The 27,898-nt window shown below is 33.2% G+C and overlaps 1 protein-coding gene across 1 annotated transcript; it reads right to left on the bottom strand.

Annotated features, from left to right (window-relative positions):
- Positions 1-58: 58 nt before the first annotated feature.
- On the bottom strand, positions 59-27,898 carry LOC141345928 (solute carrier family 12 member 1-like). Its single transcript, XM_073850850.1, has 26 exons — positions 27,601-27,898; positions 25,887-26,030; positions 25,729-25,804; positions 20,897-20,992; positions 20,681-20,820; positions 20,489-20,599; positions 20,304-20,415; positions 18,185-18,312; positions 18,020-18,104; positions 17,800-17,951; positions 15,693-15,800; positions 15,417-15,540; positions 15,239-15,340; positions 13,804-13,959; positions 10,770-10,869; positions 10,572-10,683; positions 10,313-10,453; positions 9,666-9,772; positions 9,498-9,580; positions 7,691-7,819; positions 4,875-5,003; positions 4,684-4,795; positions 4,493-4,579; positions 4,172-4,307; positions 1,395-1,462; positions 59-1,312 (listed from the first exon to the last, which is right to left on the bottom strand). The coding sequence occupies exons 1-26, from the start codon at positions 27,841-27,843 to the stop codon at positions 1,177-1,179; spliced, it is 3,117 nt and encodes a 1,038-aa protein (XP_073706951.1). The 5' UTR covers positions 27,844-27,898; the 3' UTR covers positions 59-1,176.

The following is a 27,898-nucleotide window of genomic DNA, read 5'->3' as shown; positions in this document are numbered from 1 at the left end:
TTGTTGGTGCAACCCACCCATAGTATTGTAAACACTCATACTTTTGAGACACTTTGAATGCGTTTTTCAAAACTGATTTATTTACTGTGGAAAATGAATATAACATGAAATAATTTCACACAGTTTTTCCCAGTACCACAGGAATATAAATAGGATCGGCAATCATAATGGCCGCCAGTGAATATATTTACAAAAGTATTACTATACTTGACAAAAATAACATACTTTAATCGATAATTCTGAATAATGTTACACTAAAGTGCTTTTATACGTTACTGTTTACACAGATTTATCATTGTTGTTATAGCTAACTATGTCCAATAGAGGGCAGTATAGAGTCACAGTAGATACTAACATACTCCATACAGTTTTATCCATTAGTATGCTGTTTATATGCCTACATCATGTTGCATGTTAAATTCAGGCAGTGGCTTTTATTTTTAGGGTGCCATTTTTTGATTTTCAAATTTTATAAATAACATTTTCATGCATCCTTGCCAAATAAGCATTCATTTCTTCGTCTTCTTTTTTTTTTTAACAAATCATACCTACCCCATACTTTTGAATGGTAGTTTATCACAGTTTTCACAAATATATTAAGCAGTGAAAACATTGTTTTCAGCATTGATAATAAGACTTAATTTATAAGTTATAAATATGTGACCCTGGACCACAAAACCAGTTTGAGGGGTTAATTTTCTGAAATCATCTGAAAGCTGAATAATTAAAAAAATTTGAAAATCTGTAATGTGAGAATGCAAAAAAATCTAAATATTGAGAAAATCGCTTTTAAATTGTTCAAATTAAGTTCTAAGCAATGCATATTACTAAACATGCATTACGTTTTGATATATTTACAGTAGGAAAATTACAAAATGGATAATAATTTCCTAATGATTTTTGGCATAAAAGAAAAATCGATAATTTCGACCCATGCAATGTATTTTTGGCTATTGCTACAAATATATCCGTGCTACTAAAGACTGGTTTTGTGCTCCAAGGTAACATATGCTGCTTAAACCTTATTATGTTCTATGTTGAATTCAGTGAGTGGCTTTTTATTTTACGTTTTTAATGCCACCTAATGTTACTCTGATAAAATAAGTCAGGAAATACATGGACTCATTCTTCATGTCCAATATATTGTGTGTTTGTGTCAGTGTTTGTTGTGTTTCTTCAGGAGTAGAAGGTCAGCACACTCTGATGGTTTCCACGTATCAGGATGGTTGGTGGTAGATTCTTGGTGAGCGCATCTATCCAGGCCATGTACAGATGATCAGAGACGGAGCCTTTACGGGCGATGGGTAAGCTCCTGTAAAACACACACGCACACGCATATGAAGCACACGATCACGTCCTGATACACACATCATGCTGATGAGGATGTGACTTACACCACGACGAGTTTGGCTGCTCTCGAGCTCTCCTGAAGAAGCTCATTGAGACGCACCTGCAGCATCGTCTGTGGACAGTAAAGCACAGACGCTTATCATCAACACACTCATGCCACTGATCATTTACTTTTATCACTTGGGATGTGTCTTAGTACATTGCCATTCAAACTGTGATTAATTATGATTTCTTTAAACATTTTTAAAAGAAGTCTCTTCTGCTCACAGAGGCTGCATTTATTTGATCAAAAATAGAAATTGTGAGATATTATTACAATTTCAAATAGCGGTTTTCTACACTGCAAAACATGCTTTTCTTACTTAGATTTTTAGTCTTGTTTCCAGCCAAAAAATCTAAAAATTTTGTAAATCAAGAAACTAGACAAGTAAAAATTATTTTCTTGTTTTAAGAAAAAAACAAACAAATTTAAGCTTTTAGAACAAGCAAAACAACCTGCCAATGGGGTAAGCAAAAAAATCTTATTATAAACAGAAAACAAGATTATTTTTCTTACCCCATTGGCAGATTATTTTGCTTTTTTCAAGCAAAAACACACTTAATTTTGAAAATGAGACCATCATTCTTACTCATCTAGAAAATCCTTTTAGATTTAGGACTTTTTAGATATTTTGGCTGGAAACAAGACAAAAAGTCTAAGTAAGAAATGCATTTTTTGCAGTGTATGTGAATACCTGTTAAAATGTAATCGACTGCTGTGATCAGAGCTGAATTTTCAGCATCATGATCCTTCAGAAATCATTCTAATATACTGATTTGCTGCTTAAGAAACATTTCTGGTTTTTGGCAATGTTGAAACCTGTTGCGCTGCACAATATTTCCATGGAAACTGCAGTGCAAAAAAATGCTTTTCTTACTTAAAATATCTAAAAATTAAATCAAGAAGTATGTTCTAGAGAAGTGAAAACTATTGTCTTGTTTTCAGAAAGAAGTTAGTTTTTGCTTAATACAAGCAAAATAATCTGCCAATGTGGTAATAAAATAAGATTATTTTTATTACCCTATTGATTATTTTTCTTGTTTAATTTTAACTTCTTTTTTCTGAAAACATGACAATAGTTTGTACTCTTCTAGAAAATCCTTCTTGATTGAAGAATTTTTAGATATTTTGGCTGGAAACAAGACAAAAGAATCTAAGTAAGAAAAGCATTTTTTGCAGTGTGTTACACATTTTTGAGGATTCACAGATGAATAGAAAGTTCAAAAGAACAGCATTTATTTAAAATAGAAAACTTTAGTAACATTACAAAATGTTTTTTGTAAATTACATTTACAGTACTGTCCCTTTTGATCAATTTTGTCCATTGTCGATTAAAAACAGTATTATTAGGGGTTTAAGCGCGTAGCTTGTGTTGTATTATTAGAACAGCTCACCCCAATCGGCCTGACTGTGGCGCTACAGCCATCAAAAGTATGAAATCGCTCATAACTCCTAAACCATCAGCCGTCATGCCTCAGATTTAATTGTGAGCTTAAATTTTCGGGTATCTTGGATTTTTTACAAACCAACTTTTTCGAACTAGTCCTAGGTTTTTCACTCAAAAAAATTTAAAATTTACCCTTTGGAAAGCTTTAATGGGGTCGTTTAGAAAAGGGACCTGTCCAAACTCACCCAAAATCCTATAAAGCCTAAAGGAAAACTCAAAACTTAATGAAACCTGGTGAGCACATGGGACAGGTGATTCTAAACAAGCATGCAACATTTAATGAAAATTCAAACATAGGTGGAGCTGTAACAGTCATAAATGTTAAATATCATCAGAATTCTGTGGTAAATTACCTGGATTTGATTAAATCATTGATTTAGGTGGTTACAGCCATGTTAACGCAATGTATATTTCCTTATGTGCTTAAATGACTTAAGCGCTTGAACCACACTAATCTATATATATTATTATTATTATTATTATTTTATTTTTTTCCCAATCTATAAATCTTGCTTATTCAAGAATCAGCAGTGTATCATGGTTTCCACAAAAATATGAACTGTTTTCAACACTGATAATAATTAAAAATGTTTCTTGAGCAGCAAATCAGCATTGCTAGGATCATGTTCACTGAAGACTGGAGTAATGATGCTGAAAATTCAGCTTTGATCACAGAAATAAATTACAGTTTGAACAGATATTCACATAGAAAACAGCTATTTTAAATTCTAATAATATTTCACAATTTTTATCGTATTTTTGATCAAATAAATGCAGCCTTGGTGAGCAGAAGAGACTTTTTTAAAAACATTTAAATTTTTTAATTATTCCAACTTTTGACTGGAATTTATTTTTAGTTTTTTTTGTAATATTTCACAATTTTAATCGTATTTTTGATCAAATAAATGCAGCCTTGGTGAGCAGAAGAGACTTTTTTAAAAACATTTAAATTTTTTAATTATTCCAACTTTTGACTGGAATTTATTTTTAGTTTTTTTTTTTGTAATATTTCACAATTTTAATCGTATTTTTGATCAAATAAATGCAGCCTTGGTGAGCAGAAGAGACTTTTTTAAAAACATTTTAATTTTTTAATTATTCCAACTTTTGACTGGAATTTATTTTTAGTTTTTTTTTTGTAATATTTCACAATTTTAATCGTATTTTTGATCAAATAAATGCAGCCTTGGTGAGCAGAAGAGACTTTTTTAAAAACATTTTTATTTTTTAATTATTCCAACTTTTGACTGGAATTTATTTTTAGGTTTTTTTTGGTAATATTAGGCTGACTCAGACTTTCTGAAGGACAGCCGCAGTGTCCTCTAGGATTCTACCTTCTCCTCAAAGGTGTCCAGCTCAGCATCTGTGATCTTCCAAGGATGTTCTTTCCTCAGAGCTTCAGCCTGCGTCGTCTCCTTTGAACCCTCGTGCAACCGGAATGGCTCGATCATGTCCTCAAACAGTTTCCAGCTAACACACACACACACACACACACACACACACACACACACACACACACACACACACACACACACACACACACACACACACACACACAAAAATACACACAAACACACGCTGTGAGTGCATTCAGAGCACGTGGAGCGTGTCAGTGAATGAAATGAGGATTAATTGCGTGTGTTTTTCATTCTCACCTCTCTGCGCTGGGTTTGATGTTGATGTCTGCGATAACTTTGATGTCGGCACATTTGATCCTGAACTTCTTCAGGAGTTCCTGCATTCTGATGATTCAAAAAACACACAGGTTACTAGTCAGCATCTGTCAGTTGGAGTTTTATTAGAGACATCAGAGTCTGTTTCAGTTTCAGTGTGTATGTCGACATACTCCTCTTTGTCTTGTTCGATGCGTTCAGGCTGCCCTGCGATGAAGATCCTGAGTTTGCAGTCCTTCCATTTCTTCCGTGTGGTGAGAATATGAGGCATGAGAAGCGTGAGACCTGCAGAATAACAAGAAGAAACGTAAAGCCACACGTTAAACCTGACAGAAGAGAAGATGTCAGGAGGATTGCCGCTCACCTCCGTCATCAAACAGCCACCAAACGTCAATCGTCCCTTTGCCCTGTTTCATCTTGAACTGGCTGCTGGCCTCCACCAGACGCTGGTTCATCTTCGCCAGATCTGATGTCTGAGGAACATCCAGAGAAACTGAGAAAGAAAAACAAAAATCTCTCAGCTCTTCTGGACAAACAGGTGACGTTTAAGACCAGAATCCAGATTGTACTTAGTTTTAATGTGTTTGAATTCGACTGCAAAACTGGTTGCGATCTAAAGGGGTTGAGAAGCACAAATTCAGTGCAAAAATAATTTAAACACTGAAGTCATGCCAAAAAATGTCTGAAATTAATTGCAAAAGATACATTTTATACGGAACTAAATTCACTTTTCTGAGCCACTTATTAAATCATTTTAACTAACTGGTCTTAGTTTATGTTTACGGAAATGTTTACTGGAATAAACTATTTCAAATAAAAATAACTAAATTAAAATCAATTAAACTAGTTAACTAAAACTAAAACCATTAAAAAAAAATTGTGCTTAAAATGAAATAAACATTTACTGATATAAGGATCAAAGATGAAAAAGGGTTTAAGCATAAAAACAATAAGTGTAATATTTTTCCAGAAAAACATTTAAAGTTTTCTGTTTAATTTAATTCCATTTTTGTTTTTATTTTTCTGATCAAAAAAATAAATATCATACATTTTTCCTCTAATTTACAGAAGACACCCATTAAAATGTCATTCAGTGTCAATCTTGTCAGGCATATTTACAACAAAAATCAATGTATGACATAATAAAAGACAAATTACTTCTTAATTCTACATTTTTATAATTTGCCACTATCCTAGGTTTTGCCCATTTGTCAGTAATTAATTTTTTACTCATTTAAAACACAATTAAATGTAATATGCTTCCTTATTCTTTCATATATTTTAATATGTACAAGTCAGAATAAGCATGTTGTTGACATTTTTACATTAATATTGTTACACTAAATGACAATGTAACATTATTTCAACCAAATTTTGACATTTTATTCTCCAGAAACGTATTTGAAACCTTAAAAGTACACTTTACTTACATTTAATGTGCTTTCTATGAACATAAAATCACTTTTGTACATTTATTTTGATGATCTTAACATCTTTGACCCATAAACTAAAATATATTAAAATTACAATTATTACAATATTTTTTATTTCAGCTAGTTGCCAAATAAAGATTTCTTATTTTCACACAGTTGAAACTTGATGTACCAAACTGACTAAAACTGAAAAAAAAAAAAAAATCAATAACTATATGCACATATTATGAAATTAATAATAATAATTATTAATAAAAATATTAAATGAATATAAAATATATTAAATATAAAATATTCATAAAAAATGGCAACAAAAATTACTTAAAAAAAAAAAAAAAAAAAAAAAAATATATATATATATATATATATATATAAATTGCAAATAATTCAAACTATTAATAAAAAATTATAATAGTATCTCAGTGATACTAAAATAACATAACTGTGTCTTGTTTTTATTTAACATAAATGCCTTTTTTTTTTTTTTTTTACATTTTGTTGACTAATGCAAATCTTGAATTGTGGCTCAAGTGTCTAAATACGTTTGTGGCCAGTATATGTGCTTTATTAGACCGCAGTGATTAGAGACATCAGCACAAAAGACCAACAAATTAGCGTTTAATGGGTCGTTTGGAATACGAGCGCCTGCTAAATGACATGCGACCGAATGATTGAATCTGTTTCAGAAGAGGCCGTAAAGATGATGATAATGGTGACTGCAGAAAGACCTGAGTCTGCAGCGTTTGAGCCCATTAAGACGTTCTGTCCTATTAAAAACCTTCACGTACGAGGAGCGGAGCGGGCGAGACAGTGAGTTTGGAGTTCAGGGCGCAGTGCTCTGTCAGACCAGACTATTAGATTATAACAGCTCAGACGGTTTCACAGAGCCACATTTAATCAGGTTTTATTAGAGCGCTGGAGTTCCTGTCTGATAAATGCGCTTGCAGAACATCTTCAAGAAGGATTCTCTACCTTCAGTGTTGAGGGTTACGCATTACAAGTAACGCAAGTTACATAATAATATTACCTTTTAGTAATAGTAAGTAAGTAACTAGTAAAGTAATGCATTACTTTTTAATTGACAAGAAAAGTTATTTTTTCAAATAAGGAACGCCAGTTACTTTTCCCCCATTTATTGATTGAAAGCTCTCCTGTCCTCATGTTGAGAGAAATTGTGAATAAGATGTTACTTTAGTTCTAGAATAAATGTGAACATGCATTAATTCATCTCACTCACTAAAAAACAGATCCAGTGTTCTTCAAAATGAATAAAAACAGTCAAATTCAATGCAAACCTGCAATAATTAAATATGTTCAATAATACAAATATCCTTTATGTATTTAATCCCATTTTATGAACCAATGTCTTTGCTGCCGACCTTTGATGATCCAATTCATCCATACTAATAAGCAAAAATGACTCAAGATAATCTAACATTTGTTTGCCTTTTTTTTTATTGCTGAAGAGTTACATTTGTTCTTCTGTGGTCTACTGTACAGACGTCGATTTACTTTTCTCTAAACCTGAGGCTTTTGCTGTGAAAAGGCTTTTACATTTGACATAAATAGAACTTTTTATATTAAAAACAAGCAAGCCCTGCCCAGATTTAAAAAGTAACGCAAAAGTAACGTAACGCATTACTTTCCATAAAAAGTAACCAAGTAACGTAATTAGTTACTTTTTTAGGGAGTAACACAATATTGTAATGCATTACTTTTAAAAGTAACTTTCCCCAATACCGTGTACCTTTTCTGGTCAGCTCTTTCTTGGAGGATTTCTTGGACTTGTTGAAGAACCTATTTCCTCCTTGTGGCTGAAAGTCGTTCTCCTCCATCTCCAGCGCCTGCTGCTCCAAGAGCATGCGCTCCATTTCCTCTGACAATCACACAAAATATTCATCATTTAGTTTAGTCTCAACAATGGATCCTCTGGAGTGAATGGGTGCCGTCAGAATGAGAGTCCAAATAGCTGATAAAAGCATCACAATAATCCACAAAACCACTCCAGTCCATCAGTTAACATCTTGAGAAGACAAAAGAAACAAACCCAACATTAAGACATTTTTAGCTAAATTGCAAGTCCGTAATTCATAATAACGATTCCTCCAGTGAAAAAGTCACATCAAAAATCCAGCCACGTATTTGTTTAGAGCTGTTTTGGCTTGTAAACAGTGCAGATTTCTCTCTTGTTTCACCGGCGGAAGTGTTATTATTTATAATGGACTCGTATTTTAGTTAAAAACGTCTTAATGATGGATTTGTTTCAGGTTTTGTCTTTTCAAGATGTTAACTGATGGACTGGAGTGGTTTTGTGGATTATTGTGATGCTTTTATCAGCTGTTTGGACTCTCATTCTGACGGCACCCATTCACTTAAGTGAGCAAGTGATGAAATGACACATTTCTCCAAATCTGATGAAGAAACAAACTCATCTGCATGTCAAAATCATTAGGATATTAAGTAAAGATCATGTTAGATAAACATATTTTGTAAATTTCCTTCCATAAATATATCAAAACTTAATTTTTGATTAGTAATATGCATCACTAAGAACTTAATTTGGACAACTTTAAAGGTGATTTTTCTCAGTATTTAGATTTTTTTGCACCCTCGTATTCCAGATTCTCAAATTGTATCTCGACCAAATATTGTCCTGGACAATGGATGCTCTGCAGTGAATGGGTGCCGTCAGAATGAGAGTCCAATCAGCTGATAAAAACATCACAATAATCTACAAAAGCTGAAACAAATCCATCATTAAGACGTTTTTAGTCCATAATAACGCTTCCTTCAGTGAAAAAGTCCATCTGTCGTCTCTCACATCAAAATCCAGCCACATATTTGTTTAGAGCTGTTTTGTCTTGTAAACGGTGCTTGATCTGTGCAGATTTCTCTCCTGATTCAGACCAGACCACTTTTTCGCTGGAGGAAGCATTATTATGGGTTATCAACTCTGTTAAAGTTTAGTCAAAAGGGTCTTAATGATGGATTTGTTTCAGTTTTTGTCTTCTCAAGATGTTAACTGATGGACTGGAGTGGTGTGGATTACTTGTGGATTATAAACCCATAATAATGCTTTCTCCAGTGAAAAAGAAGAATCAAGAGAGAAATCTGTGCAGATCAAACACTCTTTACAAGCCAAAACAGCTCTAAACAAATATGTGGCTGGATTTTGATTTGAGAGACAACAGGAGAAGCTTTTTTAATTGATTATGGTCTCATATTTTAATGTAAAGCATCTTAATGATGGATTTGTTTCAGTTTTTGTCTTCTCAAGATGTTAACTGATGGACTGGAGTGGTGTGGATTACTTGTGGATTATTGCAACGTTTTTATCAGTTTGGACTCTCATTCTGACGGCACCCATTCGCTAAAGTGAGCAAGTAATGGAATGACACATTTCTCCAAATCTGATAAAGAAACTCATTCTAATCTTGGATGGTCTGAGAACAACTCTTCCTTTAACTCACACAGTAATGTTGTGTAGTGTTTATCTGAGCATTAAATTAAACGACACGTCTTTTCACTCTGAGAGTTTGGTGGTGGTGTTCTACCTTCTGCTTTGAGGATGTGAGAGATGTCCATCCCCTGACTGATTCTCAATATCACGCTCCCGTGCTCGAAATCAAACGCGTCGCTGCGAGGAGAACAGAACCAGTGTGTGTGATGAGAGAGAGAGAGAGAAACAGACAGCAGGTGATTCAGACTGTTTGAGCACTCACTGTAGAATTCCCACGTAGCTCTGAACTTCCTGTGGTTTGGCGGTTCTCCAATCACGCTTGAATCCCAACATCACGGTGTTCGGCTTCATCCTGCCGAGTCCTGACGCCTGCGTACACAAAAACACATTGTTGTTTATTTAGTACTGCAAATGCAATGGTACTAATAATTGGCATAATTCTTTCGGTGTTTCGGTTTTCGGCCTTGGTTTCCTCTTTTTCGGTTTTCAGCCAAGAATTTTCATTTTGGTGCATCCCTAGTTCAAATACAGAAAAATGCTGGAAAACTAAAGAATTTGTGGGAGCTGAAGGATTTTTCTGAAGAACAGCAGACAGTTTAACTGTTCAGGACAAACAAGGGACTCATGAACAACTATCACTAAACAAAAAAACACAGCTGTGGATCATTCAGAGAACAACACATGTAAACTTTTTATAAATTCAACTCTTATTTTCTCTTGTGGACTATATGTAAACATCTTCTATGTGAAATATCTTTTAAAGGTCAGTATGAGATAAACCATAACATGCACTTTTGTTAAAATATTTAACATTTTGCAGATTTGACCTCAACTGTATTTTAGCACTGTTAAGATTTCAAATGTATCGTCTATCTATCTGTGTATATGTGTGTTTGTGTTCAGACTGACCTGCATCAGCGCTTCTGCTCCTTTTTGCAGGTTCTCGCTGGCGACAGGCGTGTAAAAGGCTTTGCGCTTCTGCTTGTTCAGCCACTGCTGGTTCTGCTGAATAGCAGCACTTATGTCTTGCAGATTCTTATCACGCGGACCCTAAAGCACACACACGCACATCTGCTTAATACAACTTGATTTAATTACATGATTAAGATCTGCATAAGCCCTGATGTGTGGAGACTCGTTGTTGTTTGTTTGACAGTGATCTGCTCACCACAAACACCTCACAGGTCAGACACAGCCCATAATTCTTAGTGAGCGAATGTGCCAAGTCCAGCAGCGCCGGTCTGCTTCTGGGCGATCCTGTCATTACGAGACACTTGGGTCTGCGATGGGACAGGAGAAGAGAAGCGAAGCGGTGAGAATCTAACCTGCATAAAACATCCATTTATCTGTTTTGACCTGAGCGCACCTGAAGTTCTTGATGTGTTCGTCCACACCAGATAACGTCAGAGCGTTGTTCACAGCGTTTATGAACGTCACGGCTTGAGTAGACGAACCCCAGTTCACATCTAGAGAAAGAGGAGACGTCAGATTACTGCACTTCTGTTATAGCATTCATGCTTGTGTTTATCACGTTTCATGATGTTACTGTTCTAGACTAAATGTGAACATGCATTAAAGATTAAGATTCAGTATTCCTCGAAATGAATAAACACAGGGAAATGCAAATTCAGAATATGATGCAAACCTAATTAAATATGTTTAATAACACAAATATCCTTTATGTATTTAATCCCGTTTTATTAACCAGTGTCTTTGCTACTGACCTTTGATGATCCAACCATACTAATAAGCACAAATTACTTGAAATAAACATTTGTGCTTCATTTTTTTATAGCTGAAGAGTGATCTTACCCTGCATGAATGTACTTTTCTTTTTTCCTGAGATGAATTCATTTCACTTTTGGTGTTTTTTTATATTAAAAACAAAGAAGCAAGCCCTGTCCAGACTTTAAAAGTAGTGCAAAAGTAACATATCGCATTACTTTCTGTAAAAAGTAACTAAGTAACTTAATTAGTTACTTTTTTAGGGAGTAACGGTTAACTGTAAAAATTTAATTAAATACTAAAACTATAATATCTAACTAAAATAACCAAGTCACTTAATATTAAATAGACTAAAATTTCAAGTTGACTAAACTTAAAAATTTAAGTTGGCTGGGTAAGATTATATTAAGTTGAAACAATTTTTTTTACAGTGTGGGAATAAATACATAAAGGATATTTGTGTTATTTAACATATTTAAATATTGCAGGTTCGTAACATATTCTGAGTTTGCGTTTCACTGTTTTTTATTCATGGTACCTGGAATTACTTATTAAAAAAAAAAAAAAAAAAAAACTGACACTGCAAAGAATGCTTTTCTAATTTAGATTTTTTTTGTCTTGTTTCCAGCCAAAATATCAAAAAATTCTTAAATCAAGAAGGATTTTCTAGACTTATTAAAAAAAGTAAAAATTATTGTCTTGTTCTCAGAAAAACAATTCAAAATTAAGTGTGTTTTTGCTTAGAACAAGCAAAATAATCTGCCAATGGGGTAAGAAAAAAAATCTTTTTATAAACAGAAAACAAGATTATTTTTCTAACCCCATTAGCAGAATTGTTAGCTTGTTTTAAGCAAAAACACTTAATTTTGAGTATTTTTTTTTTTTCTGAAAACAAGACAATAATTCTTATTAGCCTAGAAAATCCTTCTTTCCATTTGGCTGAAAACAAGACAAACTACACTGTAAAAAGTTTTCACCAGTTTCAACTTAAAAACTTAAGTTTAGCAGCTGCCTTAAGATTTTAAGTTAAATCAACTTAAGTCATTTAAACTCAAGTTATATCAACTCATTTTTATTGTAATACCTTAAAATAACTTGTAGTTTTAAGCTGATTAAACATAAAAACTTAAGTTTAGCAGCTGCCTTAAGATTTTAAGTTAAATCAACTCATTTTTATTGTAATACCTTAAAATAACTTGTAGTTTTAAGCTGATTAAACTTAAAAACTTAAGTTTAGCAGCTGCCTTAAGATTTTAAGTTAAATCAACTTAAGTCATTTAAACTCAAGTTATATCAACTCATTTTTATTGTAATACCTTAAAATAACTTGTAGTTTTAAGCTGATTAAACTTAAAAACTTAAGTTTAGAAGCTGCCTTAAGATTTTAAGTTAAATCAACTTAAGTCATTTAAACTCAAGTTATATCAACTCATTTTTATTGTAATACCTTAAAATAACTTGTAGTTTTAAGCTGATTAAACTTAAAAACTTAAGTTTAGCAGCTGCCTTAAGATTTTAAGTTAAATCAACTTAAGTCATTTAAACTCAAGTTATATCAACTCATTTTTATTGTAATACCTTAAAATAACTTGTAGTTTTAAGCTGATTAAACATAAAAACTTAAGTTTAGCAGCTGCCTTAAGATTTTAAGTTAAATCAACTTAAGTCATTTAAACTCAAGTTATATCAACTCATTTTTATTGTAATACCTTAAAATAACTTGTAGTTTTAAGCTGATTAAACTTAAAAACTTAAGTTTAGAAGCTGCCTTAAGATTTTAAGTTAAATCAACTTAAGTCATTTAAACTCAAGTTATATCAACTCATTTTTATTGTAATACCTTAAAATAACTTGTAGTTTTAAGCTGATTAAACTTAAAAACTTAAGTTTAGCAGCTGCCTTAAGATTTTAAGTTAAATCAACTTAAGTCATTTAAACTCAAGTTATATCAACTCATTTTTATTGTAATACCTTAAAATAACTTGTAGTTTTAAGCTGATTAAACATAAAAACTTAAGTTTAGCAGCTGCCTTAAGATTTTAAGTTAAATCAACTTAAGTCATTTAAACTCAAGTTATATCAACTCATTTTTATTGTAATACCTTAAAATAACTTGTAGTTTTAAGCTGATTAAACTTAAAAACTTAAGTTTAGAAGCTGCCTTAAGATTTTAAGTTAAATCAACTTAAGTCATTTAAACTCAAGTTATATCAACTCATTTTTATTGTAATACCTTAAAATAACTTGTAGTTTTAAGCTGATTAAACTTAAAAACTTAAGTTTAGCAGCTGCCTTAAGATTTTAAGTTAAATCAACTTAAGTCATTTAAACTCAAGTTATATCAACTCATTTTTATTGTAATACCTTAAAATAACTTGTAGTTTTAAGCTGAAAAACTTAAAGCAGCTGCAAAACTTAAGTTTTTAAGTTGAATCTGGTGAAAACTTTTTACAGTGTAGGAAAAGCATTTTTTGCAGTGGATATTTTCTTGTCAATTAAAAAGCAATGCGTTACATTTCTAGTTACTTGAAAAAGTAATCTGATTACATAACTTGAGTTACTTGTAATGCATTACCCCCAACACTGACAAAAACCCAAAAATCAATCATTTTATTTTTGTATATCATATATTGCTTTATCTGTTGCAGGAGCAATTTGTGTATCAGCGTTCTTACCTGGCTTCTTCACGGTAACATATATATAGAGGAAGAACTCGATGCCGTAGGTGAGCAGAGCCGCCCACCAGTTAATCACAAACATCACGGCACAGCAGAGAATGGCTCCGAACAGAGACAGCCACATGTTGTAGTACTTATACGCCGGTCTCCAACCTGCACACACAACAGCACTTTAACAAGAAGTGTTTAGACTTTAATTAGTGGCATTATAGAGTGTGTTTGTAAGTCTGTTCCAAAACCTCACGAGATGCCTACATCAACAGCATTTAAAAACAAAACAAATATGTTTCCCCTCGACCACAAAACCAGTCATAAATGTCTTTTTTTTTAATATAAATCAGCTTTCCTTTGATGTATGGTTTGTTAGGATAGGACAATATTTGGTTGAGATACAACTATTTGAAAATCTGGAATCTGAGGGTGCATCTAAATTCTGAGAAAATTGTCTTTACAGTTGTCCAAATAAAGTTCTTAGCAATGCATATTACTAATCAGAATTTTTTTTTTTATGGTAGAATATTTACAAAATATCTTCATGGAATATGATCTTTACTTAATATCCTATTGATGTTTGGCATAAAAGAAAAATTGATCATTTTGACCCACACAATGCATTGCTTCAAGGTCACATTAGGCATATTTTTTCTTAAACCATTGACAAATTTCTGCGTTATGTAAGTTTATGTTAGTTGTAGGCAATTGCAAGTTATAAAGCTTAATTCTGAGAAGAGAAAAGACTATTATTTTATACGTCTATATTTAACAATTATGACTTCCTAACTTGTAATTGCGTGTTATAAAGTCAGAATTGAGAGTTAAAAAGAGTCAGGGCTACCTTTTTTTTTGTATTCAGTGGCGGAGTATAAAGGGTAAAATAGGATTTTTTATTGTTTTAGGCATAAACTCACTTCGTTTTTGTATTTTATAAGTAATTTCACAAGTAATAAGTGGCCTTGTCTTAAGTCGCACGGGTGTAGCAATAGCCAAAAATACATTGTATGGGTCAAAGTTATCAATTTTATGCCAAAAATCGTTAGGATATTAAGTAAAGATCATGTTTCATGAATATATTTAGTACATTTTCTACCATAAATATTTTAAAAACTTAATTTATTTATCAGTAGTACGCATAGCTAAGAACTTCATTTGAACTTTAAAGGCGATTTTCTCAATTTTTAAATTTTTTGCAATCAGATTGCAGATTTTCAAACAGTCGTCCTATCCTAACAAACCATACATCAATGGAAAGCTTATTTATTCAACTTTCAGATGAAGTATAAATCTCAATTGCAAAAAATGAATCCTTATGACTGGTTTTGTGGTCCAGGGTCACATAGATATCTTTAGTAGATAACAAGCATATTTTGCAGTTTGTAGACAGCTGTCTTGGTTCTGGAACAGATTGAATGTGTGTGTAAAAGTCTAGAGAGACCTGGGGATTTGGCGTAGGATGCATGGAAGCAGGAAAAATTGATGAGGGCATATGAGGCCAGGAAGAAGTTGGAGATGATGGGAGCGATGGTGTTGAGCTCAGCTAAGACACAAACAACCGCTGTTACATGAGTACGTCTATTACAAAGTCTGAGTCATTTAATCGCTCTCATATGTACCGATGAGGATGAACGCTACAGCGATGAAGAAGGTCAGGATGTATCCTCGGATTGGCTCGTTGTTTTTCCCGTGACCTTTGGCAAAGAACTTGAGGGCTTTGTAGATGTTGTCCTTGCATAGAGCCTGCGGACGGATTTGCTTTTAAAATCAGGAACTTTAAAGAGCTTCTTTACAATGTACTCCAGTCTTTTATTGTATTTTAAGATTGTCCTATAAAAGGTTTTTAGCTGATCCGGTATTTATTGGGTTTAAATAGTGTGCATTTAAACTCTAACCTGGAAGACTTTGGGCGCGCTCACGAGAGACGCAAGAGCTGAAGAAAGCGTGGCCGAAAATGTTCCTGCCGTGATGAGCGGTCCAAACCCAGATACTAGAGTCATTACCTGAACATAAACACAAGTACATTACAATATTGCGGTACGCCCTAAAAAAAGTAACTAATCGCGTTGGTTACTTTTTATGGAAGGTAATCAGTTATGTTACTTTTGGTACTTTTTATTATCCCTCTTAAGCAATAAACAAAATTGAATCGCAGGTCAGCAGCAAAGTCATTGGTTAACTGCAGTGCATTATAAGTACCGCAAGTTACATAATCAGATTACTTTTTTTTGAAGTAACTAGTAAAGTAATGCATTATTTTAGCATTGCTAAGAAAATATCTGAGTTACTTTTTCCAATAAGTGACGCCTGTTACTAAATCTGGAGTAAACATAGTTCTAGACTAAATGTGAACATGCATTAATTCATCTCACTCCCAAAAACAGATATTACTTGAAATTAACCAAAACAGTGAAAGGCAAACTCAGAATACCATGCAAACACTGGACAAAAATGCTTTTCTTCTATTTTTTTTTTTTGTCTTGTTTCCAGCCAAAATATCTAAAATGTTTCTAGACAAGTAAAATTATTGTCTAGTTTTCAGAAAAAAAGAAGTATAAATTAAGTGAGTTTTTGCTTGAAACAAAGCAGGTGGTAAGCAAAATAATATTATTTTAAGATGAAAACTAGATTATTTTGCTTACCCCATTGGCAGAGTATTTAGCTTGTTTCAAGCAAAAACTCACTTAATTTATACTTCTTTTTTCTGAAAACTAGACAATAATTTTTCTTGCCTAGAAAATCCTTCTTGGTTCAAGAATTTTTAGATATTTATGCTGGAAACAAGACAAAAAAAATCATTTTTTGCAGTGAAATAATACAAATATACTAATAAGCAAACATTTTTTTTATTATTAAAGCTGAAGTGATCTTATCCTGCATGAATGTACTTTTCTTTCAGCCTGAGGTGAATTCACATGTAAGGCTTTTACATTAAAAATGTTTGTATTAAAAACAAAGAAGCAAACCCTGCCCAGATTTTAAAAGTAACGCAAAAGTAATGTAACGCATTACTTTCCATTAAAAGGAACGTAATTAGTTACTTTTTTAGGGAGTAACGCAACATTGTAATGCACACTGCTTAACTGAAAAAAAATTATTGTTTCAACTTAAAAAAAAATGTTTCCCCACTGCCTTAAAATTTTTAGTTTAGTCTACTAAAATATCCAAGTTATCATTTAATATTAAATAACTTAAAATTTCAAGTTGACTAAACGTAAAAATTTAAGTTACCTGCATAAGATTATTTTAAATTGAAACAAGATTTTTTTTTTTTACAGTGTGGGAATAAATACATAAAGGATATTTGTGTTATTTAACATATTTGTGACCCTGGACCACAAAACCAGTCTTAAGTCGCTGGGGTATATTTGTAGCAATAGCCAAAAATACATTGTATGGGTCAAAATTATTGATTTTTCTTTTATGCCAAAAATCATTAGGAAATTAAGTAAAGATCATGTTCCATGAAGATATTTTGTAACATTCCTACTATAAATATATCAAAATGTAATTTTTGATTAGTAATATGCATTGTTAAGAACCTAATTTGGACAACTTTAAAGGTGATTTTCTCAGGATTTAGATTTTTTTGCACCCTCAGATTCCAGATTTTCAAATAGATGTATCTCGGCCAAATATTGTCCTATCCTAACAAACCATACATCAATAGAAAGTTTATTTACTGAGCTTTTATAATATATATACATCTCAGTTTTGTAAAATTTAACCTTATGACTGGTTTTGTGGTCCAGGGTCACATTTAAATATTGCAGGTTTGAGTTTGCATTTCACTGTTCACAAAAAAACTACTCTGATATTTTCTTGTCAATTAAAAATGAATGCGTTACATTGCTAGCTACTTGTAAAAGTAATCTGATTACATAACTTGAGTTACTTGTAATGCATTACCCCCAACAGAGACAAAAACATGTCAGTTTTACCAAAAAATCAATCATTTTAATAAGGTTTATCCATGCACTGTATTTCAGGCCACATATGTACCTGGAAGTTGTTCATGAGGCCGTAGTTGCATTTGGTGGTTTGGCAGATTGAGAAGTCATAGCCCAGATTACAGGCCGAAGAGAAGTTGCAACTCGAACCTGCTAGAATAGTGTCGTTGCGGTTCCCCGTCGCGTCTCGAACGACCGTCACAGCTGCAGAGAATTCTGTTAGACATCCATAATGAAAATAGAGTCATTTCAAGTGTGTGTTCAGGACTCACAAACAACCAGCGCGATGCCCAGGTACGTTATTGCCGTAATGAAGATGGCCAGAAGCGTTCCTTTGGGAAGAGCTGCCTGAGGGTCCTGAAAAATCAGAGATGTCCGTGAGTGAAAATGTTGAACAAAATGTTATTTCAGATTAGAAATGTGCCTTTCGCTCTTACTTTCAAATCTCCAGAGATGTTGGCTCCAGCCAGAATGCCGGTGGCTGCCGGGAAGAAGATGGCAAAAACTGAGAAGAACGTTTCTCCGTCTCGGAAATCCGGTAGAAAGTTTTCCTTTGCGATGGATTCTGTTTTAGACAGAGATCAGGTGTGTTTGACATGTTTCACATACCTGCTTTATTTTCCTTTATTCGGTTTGTGTGTAATTTGTAGGACTTGCTAGACTCTCAAAAATAAAGGTTATTTTTGGCATCGATGAAGAACCTTAAACATCCAGTGAACTTTCAAATGCAGAAAAGGTTTCTTATAGTCAAAAAGGATTCTTTAGATGTTCTTCAAAATGGTTCTTTTAAGAATTTCACTGAAAGGTTCTTTGTTGAACCAAAAAGGGTTCTTCTATGGCACACTTTTGGAACCTTTATTTTTAAGTGTGTACTGAATTCATGAATATCCGCTAGTATTCATTTCTTCAGTTATCACCGTAATATTTTAATAGGCTGCATTGAATGAAAAAAAAAAGTATAATTTTACCTGAATTTAGATTTTTTTTTCTTAAAAAAAAAAAAAAAAGCATTCACTGTCAAAAAAATAAAATAAAAAATTAGTTTTCAACTAAAAACACAAAACATTTTATGTATTTTGGCCATTCAGTTATACAATGACATTTTGGAGGCGTGAACATTTTGAAAATTGGTTTTTAAAGTGCAAATTTTAGAAAAAGATACTTTATTGTCTATGTAAACTACAAAAATGCAAATTTGTGGAAACTTTGTGTACATTTATATAGTGACATCACCAACTACACTGCAAAAAATGCTTTTCTTACATAGATTTTTTGTCTGGTTTCCAGCCAAAATATCTAAAAAATATTAAACTAAGAAGGACTTTCTAGACAAGTAAAAATAATTTTCTTGTTTTCAAGTGTTTTTGCTTAAAACAAGCAAAATAATGTGCCAATGGGGTAAGCAAAATAATCTTGTTTTCTGTTTATAATAAGATTTTTTTTGCCTACCCCATTGATAGATTATTTTGCTTGTTCTAAGCAAAAACTCAATTAATTTTGACTATTTTTTTTCTATAAAAAAAAACAAGACAATAATTTTTACTCGTCTAGAAAATCTTTGATTTAAGAATTTTTTGATATTTTTGGTTGAAACAAGACAAAAAATGTAACTAAGAAAAGCATTTTTGCAGTAAAAAATAAAGGTTATTAATTGGCATCGATGGCTTCATGAAGAACCTTGAACACCCATTGAACCTTTCGAATGCAGAAAAGGTTCTTTATAGTCAAAAACGTTTAAAATGTTCTTCAAAATGGTTCTTTTAAGAACTGTTCACTGAAAAGTTCTTTTGGGGAACCAAAAATGTTGGCATCATTCTGAAAACACCCTTTTGGAACCTTTATTTTTAAGAGTGTACTGAGACTAACTTTATGAATATCCGCTAATATCTTCGGTTATCACTGTAATATTTTAATAGGCTGCATTGAATTAAAAAATATCAAATTTTACCTAAATAAAAAAAAGTCTCTGTTTTAAACTAAAAACACTGGCATTCATAACATTTATTGAGAATTTCGAGAATTAGTCAATGAAAAGCACCAATTGAAATATTAGAGGGACATTTATGGTTCTGAACGTTCAAGCACAAATGTGACCCTGGACCACAAAACCAGTCTTAAGTCGCTGGGATATATTTGTAGCAATAGCCAAAAATACATGGTATGGGTCAAAATTATTGATTTTTCTTTTATGTCAAAAATCATTAGGAAATTAAGTAAAGATCATGTTCCATGAAGATTTTTTGTAAAATTCCTACTGTAAACCTATCAAAATGTAATTTTTGATTAGTAATATGCATTGCTAAGAACTTAATTTGGACAACTTTAAAGGTGATTTTCTCAGTATTTTGATTTTTTGCACCCTTAGATTTCAGATTTTCAAATAGATGTATATCGGCCAAATATTGTCCTATCCTAACAAACCATACATCAATAGAAAGCTTATTTACTGAGCTTTCATATGATGTATATATCTCAGTTTTGTAAAATTTAACCTTATGACTGGTTTTGTGGTCCAGGGTCACAAATGTTTTTTCGAGTGACGTTCTTCAGTCTCACCTTGATAGTTAAAGAAGCCTTTGGAGCGCTTGTCTTGTGTAGAAGGAATCACTGTTCCCACAAATACATTGCCAATAGCCACCAGTAGGATCACCAACAGAGCAACCTGAGCCTATAATAAGAGAGAAAGAAGGTTCTCAATCCTCTGTCATGCCTAAAATCTCAGATAAAAATCCTGGTCTTACCTTGGCTTCCCACTCCATTCCTGCCACAGTGATGCCCATCAGCAGAACCACCGTTATACAGCCGATGATCCTGATGTCATTCGTAGGATCCACTATAAGGGCGTCATTTTCCTGTGAAGAGCAGATAGACACCAGTGTTTTGAAACCAGCTGAATTTCCAAGCTGATTTGAGCATTTTTTGGAGGTTTGTACCTTGAGAAGCTCCACTACGGTTTCAGCAAACCCCACGACATACATGGCCACGGCCACTGCGTTGGCGAACGCGAAGATCAGACCGATGGAGCCGCCGAATTCAGGTCCCAAACTGCGGGAAATCAGATAATACGCTCCACCTAGAAGACAAACACACTCCCGTGAGCTCAGCGTGAAGACTTCGTTCTCCTGCTTCCCATGTAACGTGTGCTTTACCTCCTCGTACCACACCGTTGGTGCATATGGCTGACATGGACAGACAGGTGATGCTGGTCACCACAGTGCTCAATAACACAACCACTATCCCCAAACCTGAAACACACAGATGCTTCATCAGGTAACATGAAACAATCCTTAAGATTTAATATGAACCTGAAAACATTAGATGACCGTTTGAACCATTTTTAATCTGTTTTCATTGTGTTTCACAGAAGAAAGAAAGTCAGAACACTGCAAAAAATGCTTTTCTTACTTAGATTTTTTGTCTTGTTTCCAGCCAAAATATCTCAAAATTCTTGAATCAGGAAGGATTTTCTAGACGAGTAAAAGTTATTGTCTAGTTTTTAGTAAAACAAGTCCAAATTAAGTGAGTTTTTGCTTAAAATAATCTGCCAGTGGGGTAAGAAAAATAATCTTATTTCAAGCAGACAACTAGATTATTTTTTTTACCCCTTTGGCAGATTATTTTGCTAGTTTTAAGCAAAAACTCACTTAATTTGGACTTGTTTTACTAAAAACAAGACAATAATTTTTACTTGTCTAGAAAATCCTTCCTGATTCAAGAATTTTGAGATATTTTGGCTGGAAACAAAATATCAAAAAACCTAAATAAGAAAAAAAAAACTAAATAAGAAAAGCATTTTTTGCAGTGTAAGATTTAATATGAGCCTGAAAACATTAGATGAACCGTTTGAACCATTTTTAATCTGTTTTCATTGTGTTTCACAGAAGAAAGAAAGTCAGAACACTGCAAAAAATGCTTTTCTTACTTAGATTTTTTGTCTTGTTTCCAGCCAAAATATCTCAAAATTCTTGAATCAGGAAGGATTTTCTAGACGAGTAAAAGTTATTGTCTAGTTTTTAGTAAAACAAGTCCAAATTAAGTGAGTTTTTGCTTAAAACAACAAGCAAAATAATCTGCCAGTGGGGTAAGAAAAATAATCTTATTTCAAGCAGACAACTAGATTATTTTTTTTACCCCTTTGGCAGATTATTTTGCTAGTTTTAAGCAAAAACTCACTTAATTTGGACTTGTTTTACTAAAAACTAGACAATAACTTTTACTCGTCTAGAAAATCCTTCCTGATTCAAGAATTTTGAGATATTTTGGCTGGAAACAAAATATCAAAAAACCTAAATAAGAAAAAAAAACCTAAATAAGAAAAGCATTTTTTGCAGTGTAAGATTTAATATGAGCCTGAAAACATTAGATGAACCATTTGAACCATTTTTTTGTATCTGTTTTCATTGTGTTCCACAGAAGAAAGAAAGTCAGACGGGTTTGGAACAACATGATTCTGAGTGATTTCTGGCTGGATTATTTATTATTTATTTTAGCATTTGTAACCTCGGACCACAAAACCAGTCATAAGGGTTATTTTTTTAATTGAGGGTTATACATCAACTGAAAGCTTTCCATTGATCTATGGTTTGATAGGACAGGACAATATTTGGCCAAGACAAAACCATTTGAAAAACTGGAATCTAAGAGTGCAAAAAAAAATCTAAATATTAAGAAAATTGCCTTTAATTTGGTCCAAATGAAGTTCTTAGCAATGCATATTACTATTCAAAAATTAATCTTCGATATGTTTACAGTAGGACATTTACAAAATATCTTCATGGAACATAATCTTTACTTAATATCCTAATGATTTTGACCCGTGCAATGTGTTTTTGGCTATTTCTACAAATATGTGACCCTGGATGACAAACCCAAGTCTTAAGTAGCACAGGTATATTTGTAGCAATAGCCAACAATGCATTGTACGGGTCAAAATTATCGATTTTTTTCTTTTATGCCAAAAATAATAAGATCATGTTCCATGAAGATATTTAGTAAATCTCAAACCATAAATACATCAAAAATTTGATTAGTAATATGCATTGCTAAGAAATTCATTTTAACTGTTAACTTTCTCAATATTTAGATTTTTTTGCATCCTCCGATTCTAGATTTTCAAGTAGTTGTATCTCTGCCAAATATTGTCCTATCCTAACAAATCATACACCAATGGAAAAGTCATGTTTATTTAGCTCTCAGATGATGCATACATCCCAATTTCAAAAAATGGACGCTTATGGCTGGTTTTGTGGTCCAGGGTCACATTTAATCAAACTTGCATTTTTTTATAGAAGATAAACACACATTCTGTGTGAAAGTCTCAGTACTTAAACACACTAGCCCAGTGTGTTTTTCGGTAAGTGTGTTTGCTCTGCGCTATAATGCGATCGCTGAGGAATAAAAGCGCTCATCGCCTGCAGTCACTCACACCTCATAAAATACATAACGGCAGTGGGTTTCTGATGGCCTGTAATGTGTTTTGCCTGCAGCTCGAGGTGTCTGACTGGAACTGAACGGAGCTTTCTTAGAAACTCAAACTTCTGACGCGCCATTAGTTACGCGCCATAAACTTGGGCAGTCACCTTCAGCGCGTTCCACACCGGCGCCGACCAAACACGACGAGGCTAAAAACCTCCTCAGATGTTTCTCCTGAGAACCAGATCCCAGTAATCTCACATGTGAGCTTCAGAAGTCGGGTTTTAAAAAGTCTTGCTTCGTCCTTCGACAAACTAAAACCTAAAAAGCTTATATATTGCAGAAAGTCTCGTTTTTTTGTTTTTTGTTAAGTTGTGGCATTTAATGTTGCATGCACTGCAAAAAATGTTCCTGTCTTATTTTCCAATAGAAATAAATAAACGAAAATGCATTCACTTGAGATGCAAAACGATGGTGAAGTCTTGTTTTCTGAGAAACTGAACAAAATACAGTGAGTTTATGCTCAGAACAAATATACAATATGTTGAAAAATGTTGATATTTGTCCTTCATCATAATTTCACTTAATTATGGATAGACTACCCACAAAACAAGACTTAAAATCTGAAATCTGGTGCAAAAAAGTCTAAATATTGAGAAAATCACTTTTAAAGTTTTCCAAATGAAGTTCTTAGTTATGCGTTTTACTACAAAATGAATATTTATTTCAGTATTCCTGTCTTATTTTCCGATACAAATATATAAACATTTTAAACGAAGATGCATTTACTTGAGATGCAAAATCAACACATGAAGTCTTGTTTTCGGAGAAATTGAACAAGATGACCTGAGTTTATACTTAGAACAATTACACAATGTTGAATTATGTTGATTTTTTTTTTTTATCTGAGGCCATTGGCAGATATTTGTCCTTCATCATAATTTCACTTAATCATTAATAGACTTCCCAGAAAACAAGACTTAAATCTCGAATCTGGTGCAAATACTAAAGCTAAATATTGAGAAAATCGCCTTTAAAGTTTTCCAAATGAAGTTCTTATCTATGCATATTACATAAAAATGAAAATGTTTTTCAGTATTCCTGTCTTATTTTCAAATATCCTTATGTTTAAATATCCTTTAAAAAACAACCTTATTTTTAAATAAAGATGCATTTACTTGAACTGAACTGAGCTTATGCTTAGAACTAATATATAATATGTTGAATTAAGTAGTTTTTTTTCTGAGGCATTTGTCCTTCATCATAATTTCACTTAATTATGGATAGACTTCCCAGAAAACAAGACTTAAAATCTGAAATCTGGTGCAAAAAAGTCTAAATATTGAGAAAATCACTTTTAAAGTTTTCCAAATGAAGTTCTTAGTTATGCGTTTTACTACAAAATGAATATTTATTTCAGTATTCCTGTCTTATTTTCCGATACAAATATATAAACATTTTAAACGAAGATGCAAAATCAACACATGAAGTCTTGTTTTCGGAGAAATTGAACAAGATGACCTGAGTTTATACTTAGAACAAATACACAATGTTGAATTATGTTGATTTTTTTTTTTATCTGAGGCCATTGGCAGATATTTGTCCTTCATCATAATTTCACTTAATCATTAATAGACTTCCCAGAAAACAAGACTTAAAATCTGGAATCTGGTGCAAAAACTAAATCTAAATATTGAGAAAATCGCCTTTAAAGTTTTCCAAATGAAGTTCTTATCTATGCATATTACATAAAAATGAAAATGTTTTTCAGTATTCCTGTCTTATTTTCAAATATCCTTTAAAAAACATCCTTATTTTTAAATAAAGATGCATTTACTTGAACTGAACTGAGCTTATGCTTAGAACTAATATATAATATGTTGAATTAAGTAGTTTTTTTTCTGAGGCATTTGTCCTTCATCATAATTTCACTTAATTATGGATAGACTTCCCAGAAAACAAGACTTGATGTAAGAATTTGTAGAGATTTGCATGATGTGGAACAGCACATTCAATTATTCTTAAGTCTGGAATTAGAAATATAAACTCCCTTTTTCATCAAATTGTTCTAAGACCAAACTAAATCTTTTTAAAGTCAATGTTCGTAGTGTTTGCCTGTGAAAAACTCATAAAGTTCAGGCCTTCTGGGTGTTTTCTAGTATGAAAAGAGTCCCTTGAGTCTCGTGTTTTAGCTTCATACATATGCTCTTCGTCAACAAATGACTCATTTGTGTCTGTTTCTATTTGTTCTCAGGAATTTCAATCTTCAAGGAGAACTCAAGTCTCCAGATTTCTGAAAGAGTATAATGGTTCTTCTGATTATGAAAATGTTCTTCACACTAGAACAAATGGTGAGTTGGTTTCTTGGCGAAACAAAAACGGTTCTTCCGCGACATCGCTGCACAGAAACCCCTTTAGCAGCTATATTTAGTGAGTTTGTGTGGGTTGAGCTGGGTTCAGATTGTGTGTGTGCACATTTGGAGAATTCAGATTTCTGTGCTGAATATAAATGAGCACCTGCTGCGTGTTCGGAGAAGGTTTATGAAGGTCACGAAGATGAACTTCTCACCTATTCCCGCTTGTCCGAATACCCATGACAGCCGTATGAACAGCATGACACCCCAGATATTCAGCATGCATCTCACCTGCAAACGCAACCACATGCTCAAACTCCAGCAGAGCGAATATAAAGTGAGTTATAAAAAGTGCTAAAGTCAGATAACTCACCAGAACTCCTTTGATCCAGCCGAATTTCACAAAACCTCCAGCTTCGCTTTCTTCCAGCGGGGTGATAGACTCCACATCGCCCAACGTCGAGGTATCCCCTCTTTCGCTGTCCTCGACTGTACTGGGAATAGTAAGGCCTCCATTCTGATGATAAATAGGGAAACAAACTAATCTCAGTCTTTTATCATCGTTACACATGCACACTGCAAAAATTGACCAAAATATCTAAAAATTCTTAAATCAAGAAGGATTTTCTAGTAAAGTTAAACTTGAATTTAGTTTCTTGTTTTAAGAAAAAACAAGTCAATATTAAGTGTAAGTAAATGTTTTTGCTTAAAACAAGCTAAATAATCTGCCAGTGGGGTAAGCAAAAAATATTTTTGGTTTTGTTTCAGCCCCAAATATCTAAAAAAAATCTTAAATCAAGGATTTTCTAGACTAACAAAAATGGTCTTGTTTTCAGAAAAAAATACTCAAAATTAAATGTGTTTTCGATTGAAACAAGCAAAATAATCTGCCAATGGGGTAAGAAAAATAATCTTGTTTTCTGCTTCAAATGCGATTTTTTTCTTACCCCATTGGCAGATTATTTTGCTTGTTCTAAGCAAAAACTCGTCTTGTTTAGAAAATCCTTCTTGATTTAAGAATTTTTAGGTATTTTGGCTGGAAACAAGACAAAAAATCTTAATAAGTTACCATGAGAGTAAATTGTGGCCAAGTTCTTTTTTAATAATCTCATATGCACAAAGCATAATGTTTCTATAGCTCTGTTGTGTCTTGTAGGAGCGATTTACGCCGACGCTCAGACTGTGACTCAAAAACAAATGCTTTTGATGCCCCGAGAAGATCATTTAAAGGGTGACTTGGCAGTTTTAGTTTTCCTCGTGAACAAATGGATTAGAAACATTCTCCAAATAACTTTCTCCGACGTCAGGTCTGTGTGCATGCTTGCTTTCTGGATCAGCGCAAACTTTTCAGCCCTTGTTTGCATTAATTACCCCGTTTACGTCCGGCGGATCAATGCATTAGCCACAGAAGATCGTTACTCATAAATCAAGTGCTGCTCTCTGGCTTTCTCATTAGGTTGGCTATTGATCTTCGGCTGCGTCAGGTCACCGCCGGGCCACCCTAATGACACCCGCTTCAGCAATTAGCCTAAAATCAGCTCATAGTCTAAACCCTGAATCATGAATCGTGTGTTTTGATTTACATTACTAAAATACGACGCATGTTGCGGTGCATGGGAAGAACAGATCGGCTCATCAGTAAGAAATGCTTTTCTTACTTAGATTTTCTGTCTTGTTTCTTGAATCAGGAAGGATTTTCTAGACAAGTACAAATTATTGTCTTGTTTTTAGTAAAAACAAGTCAAAATTAAGTGGGTTTTTGCTTAAAACAAGCAAAACAATCTGCCAATGGGGTAAGACAAATAATCTAGTTGTCTGCTTGAAATAAGATTATTTTTCTTACCCCATTGGCAGATTATTTTGCTTGTTTTTGACTTGTTTTTACTAAAAACAAGACAATAATTTTTACTTGTCTAGAAAATCCTTCCTGATTCAAGAATTTGTTGATATTTTGGCTGGAAACAAGACAGAAAATCTAAGGAAGAAAAGCATTTTTTGCAGTGGATTGATTTATTGCACGACTTTAAAGTGCAAATTCAACTAGTCTCATATCTGACTAAATGTTGTTCATTTCAGGTAAGACTCACCTTCTGAAAAACATCATGCAGCTCCTGTAGAGAAGGTCTGGCGACTCTGTGTCCGCTGAGGCTCGCCGCGTTGCGATAAAAGTTGACGTTCGGCACACGATCCAAAGTGTTGTGGCCAAAAGCGCTGACCACAGACAGCCTTGCGCCTCGCCGTTCCCCATTACCAAACCCGTTTCCACAGAAAGACGTCTCCTCGTATTGTGGAGGGTCGTATTTAGATTTCTGAAATCCTGGGTTCTCCATAAGTCGATTTTTGTGGGTCTCTTTGGGTTTGGGCCACAAGTGGATCAGATGCTTG

This window comes from Garra rufa, chromosome 11, assembly GCF_049309525.1.
Source record: "Garra rufa chromosome 11, GarRuf1.0, whole genome shotgun sequence".
Classification (NCBI taxonomy): Eukaryota; Metazoa; Chordata; class Actinopteri; order Cypriniformes; family Cyprinidae; genus Garra; species Garra rufa.
Note: the sequence above shows the minus strand (reverse complement) of the source record. Positions and strands in the feature narration are given on the sequence as shown.

Coding starts and splice junctions, on each gene's coding strand:
- LOC141345928 (XM_073850850.1), bottom strand. CDS start 27,843: ATGGAGAACCCAGGATTTCAGAAATCTAAATACGACCCTCCACAATAC. Junction 20,821..20,896: donor CAACGGTGTGGTACGAGGAG/GTAAAGCACACG, acceptor TTTGTCTTCTAG/GTGGAGCGTATTATCTGATT. Junction 4,796..4,874: donor GTGGCTGTTTGATGACGGAG/GTGAGCGGCAAT, acceptor GTTATTCTGCAG/GTCTCACGCTTCTCATGCCT.